The sequence below is a fragment of the Gorilla gorilla genome, chromosome 12 (genome assembly GCF_029281585.2).
Source record: "Gorilla gorilla gorilla isolate KB3781 chromosome 12, NHGRI_mGorGor1-v2.1_pri, whole genome shotgun sequence".
Lineage (NCBI taxonomy): Eukaryota > Metazoa > Chordata > Mammalia > Primates > Hominidae > Gorilla > Gorilla gorilla.
The window spans coordinates 93363522-93376907 of record NC_073236.2 but is presented as its reverse complement, the minus strand read 5'-3'; the positions used below and the strand labels follow the sequence as shown (position 1 = coordinate 93376907).

General features: G+C 51.0%; 1 protein-coding gene across 3 annotated transcripts in view; it reads left to right on the top strand.

Annotated features, from left to right (window-relative positions):
* Nucleotides 1-11432, top strand: part of EPAS1 (endothelial PAS domain protein 1) — an 89673-nt gene extending 78241 nt beyond the window's left edge. For 2 of the 3 annotated variants that reach the window (XM_031006928.3, XM_055377821.2), the window contains 9 exons: nt 516-663; nt 1366-1580; nt 2708-2901; nt 3477-3587; nt 5027-5517; nt 6392-6518; nt 6710-6824; nt 7165-7338; nt 9254-11432. In XM_031006928.3, the coding sequence (XP_030862788.3) occupies nt 516-663; nt 1366-1580; nt 2708-2901; nt 3477-3587; nt 5027-5517; nt 6392-6518; nt 6710-6824; nt 7165-7338; nt 9254-9405 (1727 nt within the window). In that variant the 3' untranslated portion in view covers nt 9406-11432. Of the gene's footprint in view, nt 1-515; nt 664-1365; nt 1581-2707; nt 2902-3476; nt 3588-5026; nt 5518-6391; nt 6519-6709; nt 6825-7164 lie in introns of all 3 variants that reach the window. The other variant, XM_063695901.1, reaches the window with a different exon arrangement.
* Nucleotides 11433-13386: the final 1954 nt, after the last annotated feature.

The window sequence follows — 13386 nt, the reverse complement described above, 5'->3', positions numbered from 1 at the left end:
GGGTCTGCAAAACAAAACAAAAAAAAAACAAACTGCCCTGAGGTCAGGCTTTCTCCAAGCTGCTTAGAAGTCCCCCCACCTGGAGTGCTTGACAGGGGATGGCGCTCCTTACCCAGGGCGAAGGGGCTTCTTCTCATTGAACCCCATGAAGAAAGTAAGGCAGGTTCTGGTCTTGGTTCTGCTTATAGCTGAGCTGGTCTGTGAGCCTGACTTGTCCAGGGATTGGTGATGGGCCATTGCAAAGCTGCATAGTGAGTGGGTCCCTCCCTCAGTAGACAGCCTTGGGCAAGTCATTTCATCTCTTCTCACCTCTTTTTCCTATATTTAAAATGAAGAGTTGGCTGAGGTGATCCCTAAGCTCCCTCCCAGGTCACTCTCCCTGGTCCTCACTGTCCTGGCGCCCTGTTCTGTCTGTTCCCCTGCAGATTAGACTGCCCTCCCATGCGATCTGCTGAGCCTGTGGTGCACACCCCTGCCCCACCTCCCTAAGCTCAGCTCTGTTTCTCCTCCCCTAGTGTGCACCAAGGGTCAGGTAGTAAGTGGCCAGTACCGGATGCTCGCAAAGCATGGGGGCTACGTGTGGCTGGAGACCCAGGGGACGGTCATCTACAACCCTCGCAACCTGCAGCCCCAGTGCATCATGTGTGTCAACTACGTCCTGAGGTAAGCATGTGAGGGCTGGCGGGCCCTGGTGCAGGGTATGTGGGGGTGCCCAAGCTTCCCAGACTGAGGATGACAGGGCTAGGAGATGCCAGGCCTCTCAGCGCCCTGGGCACCACCTCAGGGAGGTCTTGCAGGGCTAACCCTAGTGACTGAGAGGACTTCCTGTGGATGTCTTGGAACAGTGGGATACTGGGTTGGGATTTTTTTTTCCTGCCCTTTCCCTGTCATCTGTCATTTATGCCATGCATCTGACCCAGGTGGGGAGGCAGATAGCACACAATAGACAATATTTTCTGAATGGGGAAAAAGGAAAGAGAATTGCTCATGCTTTTGGGAAAAAAAAAGATGTCATGCCTTCACTCTACAGTACCTGGAAAGAAAGCTAGACGAAGTCATTTCTAGTTGTTTCTAGAAACAGAGAAAAACAAAAGCATTCAGGCCTCATATATACCACCCCACTCAAGTGCAATAATATTTAATAAAACAGGATCTGAAACAGACATACATTCAGAGGATACCTCTGTTGTCACTACCTCCATGGCTCACACACTTCTATTGTATGGTTCTTTATAAGACGCCAATGCCTGGAGTCCTACCCATTTTTTGTCGGAGAGCTTAGCTGTGAGGGTTTCCATGCATCTAGGGGAGCAGAATTTTTCTAGAAAATGTGGAAAGTCTGAATGGCTCTTTCCCCGCCGTTAGTGAGATTGAGAAGAATGACGTGGTGTTCTCCATGGACCAGACTGAATCCCTGTTCAAGCCCCACCTGATGGCCATGAACAGCATCTTTGATAGCAGTGGCAAGGGGGCTGTGTCTGAGAAGAGTAACTTCCTATTCACCAAGCTAAAGGAGGAGCCCGAGGAGCTGGCCCAGCTGGCTCCCACCCCAGGAGACGCCATCATCTCTCTGGATTTCGGTGGGTGCTTCTTAGCTAAGCCAGGCCCCTGGAACCCTGTTGGGGCTGGGAAGAGTTCTTACTATAACAGGCCTCCCTGGCTACAGCTTTTTCTTAACCAGAGCTACCCCAGCCCCCCAAGTCTTGTTAATCACCTGTTAGAGGCCAGGCTCTGCTGAGCACAAAAGAACACCACACGCTCCTGCCCTGATAAGACCGTCCCATATCCGACCTCACCAAGTGCTGTACGAGGAGGGGTTAAGAGAGGACACCCCCCTGAGGAGTCGATTCTCCACCACGGGTGGTGAGAGTCTGAGATGAGAGGGAGGGGAGAGGTGAGGGATCTGCTCCGAGGCCACTTGGACACTGTCAAAGAGAAGGGGCAGATTCCTACCAGGGTCTGGAAGGACAGATGGCTTGTTCAGGCAGAGGGCCAAGTTGGAGTAATGTTGGGAAGGATAATTCCAAAAACACAGAGAACATATTGAGGCCTGGGATTAAGCCCTCAAACCCACGACTTCATTAAAGTGTCTGCCTGTCCCTGGGGATGTAAGTCACTGGGGACCCCGGCAGGGTTTTCAGCCCTCGGCTGCTCCAATCCTGGAAACACCCTTGAAGCCCCATGCTCCCCAGTTCGCAACCCGCTGCCACCCTCTCCTGGCCTTGCTGTGGCTGCCGGAAGAGTGGTGCTCACCCTGGACTGTGTCAGCCCCTTTTAGATGTGTTCTACAGCGGCCACGTGAGGATTGCAGCTACAGAGAATCTGAAACGCAGCGGGCCCTTGGCCAGTAGGTCTCGCAGCTTGTTTTGTGGCAGTACTGAGGCAAATAGCTCTATAGCCCAATTCTCCTCTCCCTCTCATACCTTCCTTGTCTACCCTTCCGGATCTGTTCCTCAGGGAAGAGTGGCTCCTAATATATTTAGTCTCTGAAAATTAAATGTCCCAGGAGACTGTTCCATTTAAAGGGAGTCTGAGTCTCTACGTTGACTCATAGCCAGAGTCAAAGACCCATGTGTTCCAGCTGAGCCCCAGGGTGTTGGGGGGGCCTAGCCCCAGGCATGCCTTCCAGACCCTCTTAGGGCCTTCTCTGCCTTGGGGTGAGCCCGATGGTTGTGGGTGTTCACCTCCCAGGCCCTTGTCTCCACAGGGAATCAGAACTTCGAGGAGTCCTCAGCCTATGGCAAGGCCATCCTGCCCCCAAGCCAGCCATGGGCCACAGAGTTGAGGAGCCACAGCACCCAGAGCGAGGCTGGGAGCCTGCCTGCCTTCACCGTGCCCCAGGCAGCTGCCCCAGGCAGCACCACCCCCAGTGCCACCAGCAGCAGCAGCAGCTGCTCCACGGTGAGCAGCCCTCTTATGGCGAAGACACAGAGAGGGCTCCGTATGTATGACTGCTGCCAGATGGCTGAAGGGACATTTGGGACAGGTACTGTCCTTCTCCTTCTCAGGTTATCACAGAGCCCCCTAGGGTGGCCATGACACTTACCTACCAGGTATCAGAGCTATTTTCTTCCTTTTAGTGTTCATCCCCCAACCCCATTGAAATAAGCTCCTTGAAGGGCTTTGAGCCCCCAGCTCAGTCCCCATACAGGGCAGTAACATCCCGTATGTGGCATAGAGCTGCACAGTTTGCACAGCCCTGCTGGCCACAGCCTGTATCCTGCTTGGTCCTCAAGACAGGACAACCTGTGAAGCGATAGTAGCCTCATTTTATGATGAGGAGACTGGAATTTAGAGAGGTTGATGAATTGGCCTAATTCATACAGCTTGTTAATTAGCGGCCCCTCTACAAATAGTTGTGTGGTGGAATGGAATTGAACCTTTGGGTCCAGGAATGTATTTCTTCTTCCATGCTGGACTTCTGGGGAGACCAGTGCCATATCTTTGACTCTGTCCCCCTCCTTCCTGGCCCCTAGCCCAATAGCCCTGAAGACTATTACACATCTTTGGATAACGACCTGAAGATTGAAGTGATTGAGAAGCTCTTCGCTATGGACACAGAGGCCAAGGACCAATGCAGTACCCAGGTAGGTGGCTGTGGAGATCAGGCTAGGGTGTGTGCCTGCTGTCTGGTGGACAGCAAAGGCTCACATCCATTCTTGTAGCCTCATCCCTTTGTTGTAAAGAGCAGTGGAGACACTTGGCCAAGGCCCAGGTCCCCTAAAGAGGTAGGGGTACAGGGTAATGGAGCCTGTGGTCACCCCCTCCTCCCACTGTCAAATCCAGCTCTTCCAGCATATGTGTCTCCTACTTAGATAACTTTCTTAGCACACATGAAAACCGAAATGATACCACTGCACCTTTCTTTAAACAGGCCCTACATTTAACAAGCATAGCCAGATGTATAAAACATGTATAAACATAAGGGCCAATTAATCCCTTTATAAACACATTCATCTTGTGAGTTTTAAAAAATAATCATTTTTATGTGAAATGCACTTTAAAATAACATCTGTTTGACAATTTTTCATTTACATAAAACTTTTCAGGAACACATTTATTACATAAGGCCAATGTTCTTGCAAAAACTATGTAAACAAGGATAAGGTAGAGGGAGGGGTACGTGTTTTAGAAAACCCCAGGGAAAACCATTAATCCCCCATTTGTCTTAGTCTTGAGTTCAACCAGATTTCTGCCTTGCCACTTAGTTTGTTTCTTGATCCTACTTGGCACAAATCCCAGCTACTCTGCAAAATATTCCCTATTTTAGCTTTTCTATCACCCTCCCAACTCCTGTAGTATATATCATGTGGCACTTAATCACAGCTATCTGCTTCTGCTCCTTAAAGATTGCTTAGTATTGCAGTCATTAGTCAGCTGACACCCACTGAGGGTGTCAGTCTCTGAAGTTAGAAACTGTTTTCCGCATCTGCTTGTATTCCCTGTAGCGTCCGTCATGATACTGCCACCCTAAGGGATGATCTGAGTATCTGCTGATTGGAACCAAAGTCTCTGTCCCTGGGGTCTGGCTGTTAGGCTGTTACTCTGCGAGAGTCCACAGATGGACCTGGGCACTTACTGCTTGCTTAGGCCCGTGCCAGCTTACAGGAGGGAGAAGAGGACAAAAAAAAGCCACAGTGTGCACCACAGGCCTAAGCATTGTAGGACAAGGACAACCACCACAGGCTGGAGTAGGCAGGGCTGACTCTGTGGAAGAGGGGCTGCCTCGGCTTCAAGAGAGAAGGCGGGCTCCGGACAGGTGGGATGGGGAGAGGAGAACATTTCTCAATGTGCAGGGTGAAGAGGGGATAAACATGGGGGAAGGCTGGTACATGATACAAGGTCGTGTACATGACACAGCCAAGTCTGAGGTTTTCCTGATAGGCCCTCGGGAGCCACTGGAGGTGTTTGAGCAGCACTGTGAAACAGTGCTTGAGATGAATGGCTCTGCAGGAGCTGAGTTGGAATAGTGTTTGTGAGGTCGTACCAACCCCCTTGCCTCTTTGCCGGTGCTGTCTCCCCTCAGACGGATTTCAATGAGCTGGACTTGGAGACACTGGCACCCTATATCCCCATGGACGGGGAAGACTTCCAGCTAAGCCCCATCTGCCCCGAGGAGCGGCTCTTGGCGGAGAACCCACAGTCCACCCCCCAGCACTGCTTCAGTGCCATGACAAACATCTTCCAGCCACTGGCCCCTGTAGCCCCGCACAGTGCCTTCCTCCTGGACAAGTTTCAGCAGCAGCTGGAGAGCAAGAAGACAGAGCCCGAGCACCGGCCCATGTCCTCCATCTTCTTTGATGCCGGAAGCAAAGCATCCCTGCCACCGTGCTGTGGCCAGGCCAGCACCCCTCTCTCTTCCATGGGGGGTAGATCCAATACCCAGTGGCCCCCAGATCCACCATTACATTTTGGGCCCACAAAGTGGGCCGTCGGGGATCAGCGCACAGAGTTCTTGGGAGCAGCGCCGTTGGGGCCCCCTGTCTCCCCACCCCATGTCTCCACCTTCAAGACAAGGTAAGTGGCAGATACTCAGCTGTACCAGCAGGGCCGAACAGAGAGGCACCCACTAGTAAGATAGCTGGACCCCCAGGGAGGCCCCTGCCCCTCTCCCCAGCCATCTGATACCCCATTTAGCACTTCTCTGAGCTCAGACTTTGGGGAATCACCTCAAGCCATGTGAGGCCTAGTGTAGGATGGGTTTTTATCTGGGCTGCCACTGAGGGCAGGCAACGAAGTGGCTTGTTGAGAGCCCTGTACCTCAGTATCTCCCTTCGGACCACCACCAGTGTGCCTTTCGTATCTCGGTTCATCATCTGAGCCACACAGAAAATTGAGTGATGATTTTCCCTGGTTGAAAAAAGCAAAAAAGATACCCATGCCTCCCCCTTGCCTTTTGACTGCCCCCGGGTCCTCGCCACTGCAGCCTCTCCCAGCTGTGCCCAGGCTCCAGAAATGCCTTCCCATCTCCCCAGCATGCTCATTTCACCAGCCGAGAGCTCACTGGGCTAAGCCGCAGTGGTTGGTACATGACCTGCCACTCCCAGGGGCCGCTGGTACTTGCCCTTTATAGAGCAGCCAAACTAGTTTTCAGTGGGAGCAAAAGGCAGAGGAGAGACAGGGGCAGAAGAAACCCTCCTAAGGACTAACATTGCCCAGCCAGGCAGCCATCCCCCAGACCAGGAGGCTTGAGCCCTTCAGCATCTTATAGCTGAGGAAGGAGGCAGAGCTCGGCCTGCAGGTGCACAGCCTGCCTCTGAGACTCTGCCTTTTGGGTCTTTGAGTCATCACAGGCATCAGCATTGGGACCGGAAGGGCCCCTAAGATGAGAAGGCACTGAGTGGCATGTGGCTCCAGACTCCCTCATAGCCTGCTCTCTCGGGCTTGGCAGGTCCGCAAAGGGTTTTGGGGCTCGAGGCCCAGACGTGCCGAGTCCGGCCATGGTAGCCCTCTCCAACAAGCTCAAGCTGAAGCGACAGCTGGAGTATGAAGAGCAAGCCTTCCAGGACCTGAGCGGGGTGAGTTATCCCGACTGGCCACAGGGGCCTCTCCATAGCCCTTAGGGAACCCAGGGCTGCTGAGAGGGGTGGGGATGTGGCCCTTCCAAGCCAGCAAGTGCCAGCCCTGTTCCAGGCCCACCCAACCCACCCAGTCTGGGGACCTGGTTCTCTGGCCGTTTCCCCTTTCCATCTGCCCTTCTTACTCCCAGGGGGACCCACCTGGTGGCAGCACCTCACATTTGATGTGGAAACGGATGAAGAACCTCAGGGGTGGGAGCTGCCCTTTGATGCCGGACAAGCCACTGAGCGCAAATGTCCCCAATGGTGAGCAGCGGCCACAGGCCTGGGCCTCCTGGGGGTTCTGGTGGAAGGACTGGGGCTCGGGAGCCCATCCTGGTTCTTCCATTCACCACAGGCCGTACCTGCCTCTCTGAGCCTTGTTAGAATGGGGCGATGTCCTCTGTCTCTCCTGCAGTCCCACACACCCAACCCAACTTTTCTATTTCCACTCTGACTTAGATGACGCCATCAGAGGGTCCTGAAGGTTGGCTGTAGTTCTGGTGACTCTGAGCACCTTTTATAAAGGAAAGGGATGCTAGGGCTTCCTGGCCTCTCCCCTCCCTCAGGCCAATGCTACCGTCACTCTCTGACTTTGATCTTTCAGATAAGTTCACCCAAAACCCCATGAGGGGCCTGGGCCATCCCCTGAGACATCTGCCGCTGCCACAGCCTCCATCTGCCATCAGTCCCGGGGAGAACAGCAAGAGCAGGTTCCCCCCACAGTGCTACGGCACCCAGTACCAGGACTACAGCCTGTCGTCAGCCCACAAGGTGTCAGGTGGGTGTGCCCAGGATCTGTCACCCCCCCATCCCAGGATTCGATGCCAGGGGAAGCCCACGTCTACTTTTTTTCCAGCGTCTGCACAGTGCCAGGCACAGGGAGGTGCTCGACTTGAAGTCACCTATACAGGGCTCAGGTCTCCTTGGATTTAGGGAACCTCCTCACAAGTTCCTTGTGACATCAGTGATCAGGCCCCCCAGTGGGTGGGTCTGAGACACAGCTAAAAAACTCAAAACAAACTCAGGCTGGAATACTGAAGGAAAGAATCCAGACCACTACTGACTGCCCAAAAAGGACTGAACACTGAACACTGGGTTGGCCACCCCCAGAACACTGTACCAATGTTGACAGGAGCACTTTCAGAAGAGCAGGCGGCCACAGTGGTGAGGGCCTGTTGAAGAAGAGAAAGTTCAGAGAGAGAGAGTTGGGAAGGGGTCTGGGCAGAGGCAGGGGTCTCCTGTCTATGCAAGGATGAGCTTGCTGCGTGGAGAAGAGAGTGCTCCTTCCCTGGGGCTTTAGAGAGAACCCTCCCATGATCAGGTGCCATCCAGGGCTCTTTGAACCCTGAGAATCCCGGAGCCTTGCCCCTTCCTCAGTTCTTCATGTGGATGTGTTTTGGGGTGTCACTCTGAGTTCAGGCAGGTGCTGAGAACATGCCAAAACTTGCTGCAGGGAGAACAGCCTGGAAAGCTCTGGTAGGCCCACCCCACTGGACTTGGTTCAACTGCAGGCACCGATGCCTGCCTTCAACCCTGGGCCACCTTCATCTTGACAGTATCTTGTGAAACATATATGTCTTCATGAGGTTTGTTTGGCCTGAAAATAATTCGTGGTTTATGGAAAAACATACCAGGCCCCTGTTCTAAAAGGCAATTTCCTCAGCAACAGAGTTTGGGGAAGGTTATAGTTCTGTGCTTCAGAGTCCAGGCTATAGAACCACCAGACAGCCCTGGCTTAAATTCTGGCTCTGCTGTTGAGTTCAGTGGCTGGTATATATTTATGTGCAGTAAGAGGTAGCCAGCACTATTCTTCCTGTTATGTGAAGCCCACGAATTACCTTGAATATTGAAATCAAGGGAAAATCATATTCTTTTCAAAAGAGTTGAATCATATCAAACTCTTTTCTGACCATGAATAAGAGAAGTTAGCAAGGGATGGTGAGCAGGTATCCATTGATACTGTCCACAGGAGCAGTCAAGCTGGGGAGGCAGGCATGGACCCCAGCAAGGATCTGAGCTAGGAGGTGCAGGAGGCAATGGCCACTGGAACGAGGCTCTGCAGATAAGGGAAGGTGGGTGGGCATCTCCCATCGGAGGGGCAGAATGCAGGGCTTCCAAGCTCTCTGCTGCCACCTAAGCCTTTCCTCCTTGGGATGGGGCCTGTGTGTGTGCTGCGAGTGTCCCCTCTGCCACTCCCTGGTCTGCCTCCTCGGCAAGAGAATAGCACAGAGGCAAGAAAGGACTGCTGAGGGTGGTGACCAGAAACTGGATTTTCAGACTCTTGAATCTTGAGGCAGTCTGTGTTTGCGTCTGTAGGTATGTGTGTGTTCTGCATGTTCTGTGTATGTTAGCATCGGTGCCAGGTGGTTCAGAACTCCCTCTCAGCCTTTCCTCCCTGCTGCCAGGAGGCATGGGGTCAGCAACCCCAGGCTCTTCCTGAAGCTTCCACCTACCTGTGCTGCAGCCTGCACCTCACGCTTTCCTCTTTCTTGGGTCTCAGCACCCCACCTGAGGCAATGGTTCTGGAGGCAGACACGTTCCCCGAGCATGCAGCAGGCTGTGGGACAGACACCACTGAAGGAGCAGAGTGAAATTAGGGCTGCTCTATTGGTATCCCCCAGTCACAAAGAAGTAGACACTTTTCCAAATGTTCGATTTAGGCCTTTAAGTTATGGTACCAACCCTTCTTTCAGGCATGGCAAGCCGGCTGCTCGGGCCCTCATTTGAGTCCTACCTGCTGCCCGAACTGACCAGATATGACTGTGAGGTGAACGTGCCCGTGCTGGGAAGCTCTACGCTCCTGCAAGGAGGGGACCTCCTCAGAGCCCTGGACCAGGCCACCTGAGCCAGGCCTTCCACCTGGGCAGCACCTCTGCCGACGCCGTCCCACCAGCTTCACTCTCTCCGTCTGTTTTTGCAACTAGGTATTTCTAATGCCAGCACACTATTTACAAGATGGACTTACCTGGCAGACTTGCCCAGGTCACCAAGCAGTGGCCTTTTTCTGAGATGCTCACTTTATTATCCCTATTTTTAAAGTACACAGTTGTTTTACCTGTTCTGAAATGTTCTTAAATTTTGTAGGATTTTTTTCCTCCCCACCTTCAATGACTTCTAATTTATATTATCCATAGGTTTCTCTCCCTCCTTCTCCTTCTCACACACAACTGTCCATACTAACAAGTTTGGTGCATGTCTGTTCTTCTGTAGGGAGAAGCTTTAGCTTCATTTTACTAAAAAGATTCCTCGTTATTGTTGTTGCCAAAGAGAAACAAAAATGATTTTGCTTTCCAAGCTTGGTTTGTGGCCTCTCCCTCGCAGAGCCCTTCTCCTTTCTTTTTTAAAACTAATCACCATATTGTAAATTTCAGGTTTTTTTTGGTTTAAGCTGACTCTTTGCTCTAATTTTGGAAAAAAAGAAATGTGAAGGGTCAACTCCAACGTATGTGGTTATCTGTGAAAGTTGCACAGCGTGGCTTTTCCTAAACTGGTGTTTTTCCCCCGCATTCGGTGGATTTTTTATTATTATTCAAAAACATAACTGAGTTTTTTTAAAAGAAAATTTATATCTGGGTTAAGTGTTTATCATATATATGGGTACTTTGTAATATCTAAAAACTTAGAAACGGAAATGGAATCCTGCTCACAAAATCACTTTAAGATCTTTTTGAAGCTGTTAATTTTTCTTAGTGTTGTGGACACTGCAGACTTGTCCAGTGCTCCCATGGCCTGTACGGACACTGTGGAAGGCCTCCCTCTGTCGGCTTTTTGCCATCTGTGATATGCCATAGGTGTGACAATCCGAGCAGTGGAGTCATTCAGCGGGAGCACTGCACGCTATCCCCTCACATTCTCTATGTACTATGTATGTATGTATTATTATTATTGCTGCCAAGAGGGTCTGATGGCACGTTGTGGGGTCGGTGGGTGGGGCGGGGAAGTGCTCTAACTTTTCTTCAGGTTTTGTTGCTAGCCCTTCAAGTGCACTGAGGTATGTGACTCGGATGGTCTTTCACACGGCACATTTGGACATTTCCAGAACTACCATGAGATGGTTTAGATGGGAATTCATGCAAATGAGGGGTCAGAAATGGTATAGTGACCCCGTCCATGTCCTCCAAGCTCACGACCTTGGAGCCCCGTGGAGGTGGACTGAGGAGGAGGCTGCACAGCGGGAGAGCAGCTGGTCCAGACCAGCCCTGCAGCCCCCCTCAGCCGGCAGCCAGATGGCCCCGCAAGGCCTCCAGGGATGGCCCCTAGCCACAGACCCTGGCTGAGGTCTCTGGGTCGGTCAGTGACATGTAGGTAGGAAGCACTGAAAATAGTGTTCCCAGAGCACTTTGCAACTCACTGGGTAAGAGGGACGACACCTCTGGTTTTTCAATACCAATTACATGGAACTTTTCTGTAATGGGTACAATGAAGAAGTTTCTAAAAACACACACAAAGCACATTGGGCCAACTATTTAGTAAGCCCGGATAGACTTATTGCCAACAACAAAAAGTAGCTTTCAAAAGAAATTTAAGTTCTATGAGAAATTCCTTAGTCATGGTGTTGCGTAAATCATATTTTAGCTCACGGCATTACCCCACACAGGGTGGCAGAACTTGAAGGGTTACTGACATGTAAATGCTGGTATTTGATTTCCTGTGTGTGTTGCCCTGGCATTAAGGGCATTTTACCCTTGCAGTTTTACTAAAACACTGAAAAATATTCCAAGCTTCATATTAACCCTACCTGTCAACGTAACGATTTCATGAACGTTATTATATTGTCGAATTCCTACTGACAACATTATAACTGTATGGGAGCTTAACTTTATAAGGAAATGTATTTTGACACTGGTATCTTATTAAAGTATTCTGATCCTACCACTGCTGGTGGCTCTTATTTCCTGTGGGTTTATCATGGGCTATGCCAATGTAAAGTGAAGTAGTAAGTCGTTCATATAAATTGAACATTAGCACAGACCTTTCTGAGACTACTGAAGTGAGCTGATAAGACTGGTGAAGGAAAGACTGTGTTAAATACTTGGTAGTTGCCTAAGTCTGAAAATTCATATTGTATCTTCCATATTTCTGCAAGTATTTTTCTATCTATCTATGTGCCTCGGGGCCATTTTTTGTATCCTATGGGGAACCCAAGGAAAGAAGTCATGGTCTCTGCTTTCAGAAAATTATATGAGTCGTTTGAGAGCCACACTGCTCTGTATATTCACATAGTGCGCTTTGGGATGGAGGTCCCGAAGGGAAAGGGTCAGCCTGAGCATTAGGACTTCAATTTGGAGGCGGCTGGGCTGGAGTAGGGTCTTCCCAGGTAGACTGTGATTGGGAAGAGCAGAGATCCCCTCGGCCAGAGACAGAGCACAGTGAAAGCCCAGAACTGGACATGAGCATGATATGTTCCCCAATTCAGATTTCACTTTTCCAGATCATGACCTGCTTGTGAGCAGACCTTTGTCTCCATGGAGAGATGGGGGCAAGGGGAGAGACCGTGCAGCAGCCTGCGCTCTGTCTACCCTAGAACCAGCCATTCCAGCAGCATGTACTTTGCCTAAGCATTTGGTCCATATAGTATGGTCTCACATGTTAGCTTGTTAGCTCACTGGATCCTAGGTCTAAGCAATGCCATGGGCACCCATTCTACAGCTGAAACTGAGGATCTTATGACTTAAGCAAGTCACAGCTTGTTGATGGGAGAAATGAAACTGAAACCCCTTCCTGGCCAGTGCGTCTCTCCTCTTACACCTTAGACTGATGGCTGGGAGGTTGATTTTATGACAGGACCCTGTTCTCATTTCTAAATAGCAAATTCATGTCTTTATTTAGCCTTTAGACCTCCTTCTGGTTCTTTTGCTCACTCTTCTCTTCCGAATCTTGGGGCCTGGATCTTCAGATTGGAGTTTCTGGGCTCTGCCAGGTTCCTACCCACCTTTGCCTGCCATCTTGGACTTCCTGAAAACATCACCTGTTCTTTTCTGAAGCTTTTCTGTGACTGACACATCTCAGCCCATCCTTCAGCAGCAGAGTTGCCTCTAAGCACTGGCTAATTCAGGATTCAGGCCTGGAAAGGTGCTATCCATCCCAGCCCCCTAACAACTGCAGGGTCCCATGGGGTCTACAGTGCTGTCCCTGGGCCATGATTATACCCTCCTGCTCCTGGGGGTGCTGGGCAGCTCAAAGCTCCTCTTGCTTCCAAGTCCAGCGAGCAAGCCAGAGCAAGCCAGGAACACAACGAAGCCATTGTTCCTGATGGGTCAGAGGAGCTCAGCCTCCAAGCACAAGACACAAGACCCACACAAGCCATCACTGCTTCATGTTTTGCCTCAAGCAATCCAGTGAAGACTGACTTAAATGCTCCCGATTTTGTATTTTCAAAATGTAGGTGACTCAGGAGTAGGTACATGCCTGTGTGACCAGATGTGCAAGGACCAAGGTAGGGGCCCGAGCAGAATCAGCAATCGTTCAGCCGTTGGGGGTCCTCCTGATGCTAGACATATTCCCCTCTAGGCAAGCAAACCCTGGTGGTCTGTGACAACATCTCAGCACTTGTCTTGGTTGGCTGGCTTATGGATGAGAAGTCTCTCTGGGAGAGGGACTCTGACCCAAGGCTGGAACATCAGAAGGCCCTACCTAGTAGAGAAGGGTCAACCCTGCCCCTTCTGATCATGCAGGGCAAAACTGATCCCATTCCGCAGCATGGGCTTTGATGCCCATGTTCAGATGGGGATGGAGGGTGAATGAACTGTTTTTTTCCTGGAGATCAAGGAAATGCAGATTCATTTCTTTTACAACATGCAAGATTCAACCACTTAACATCCTTCCT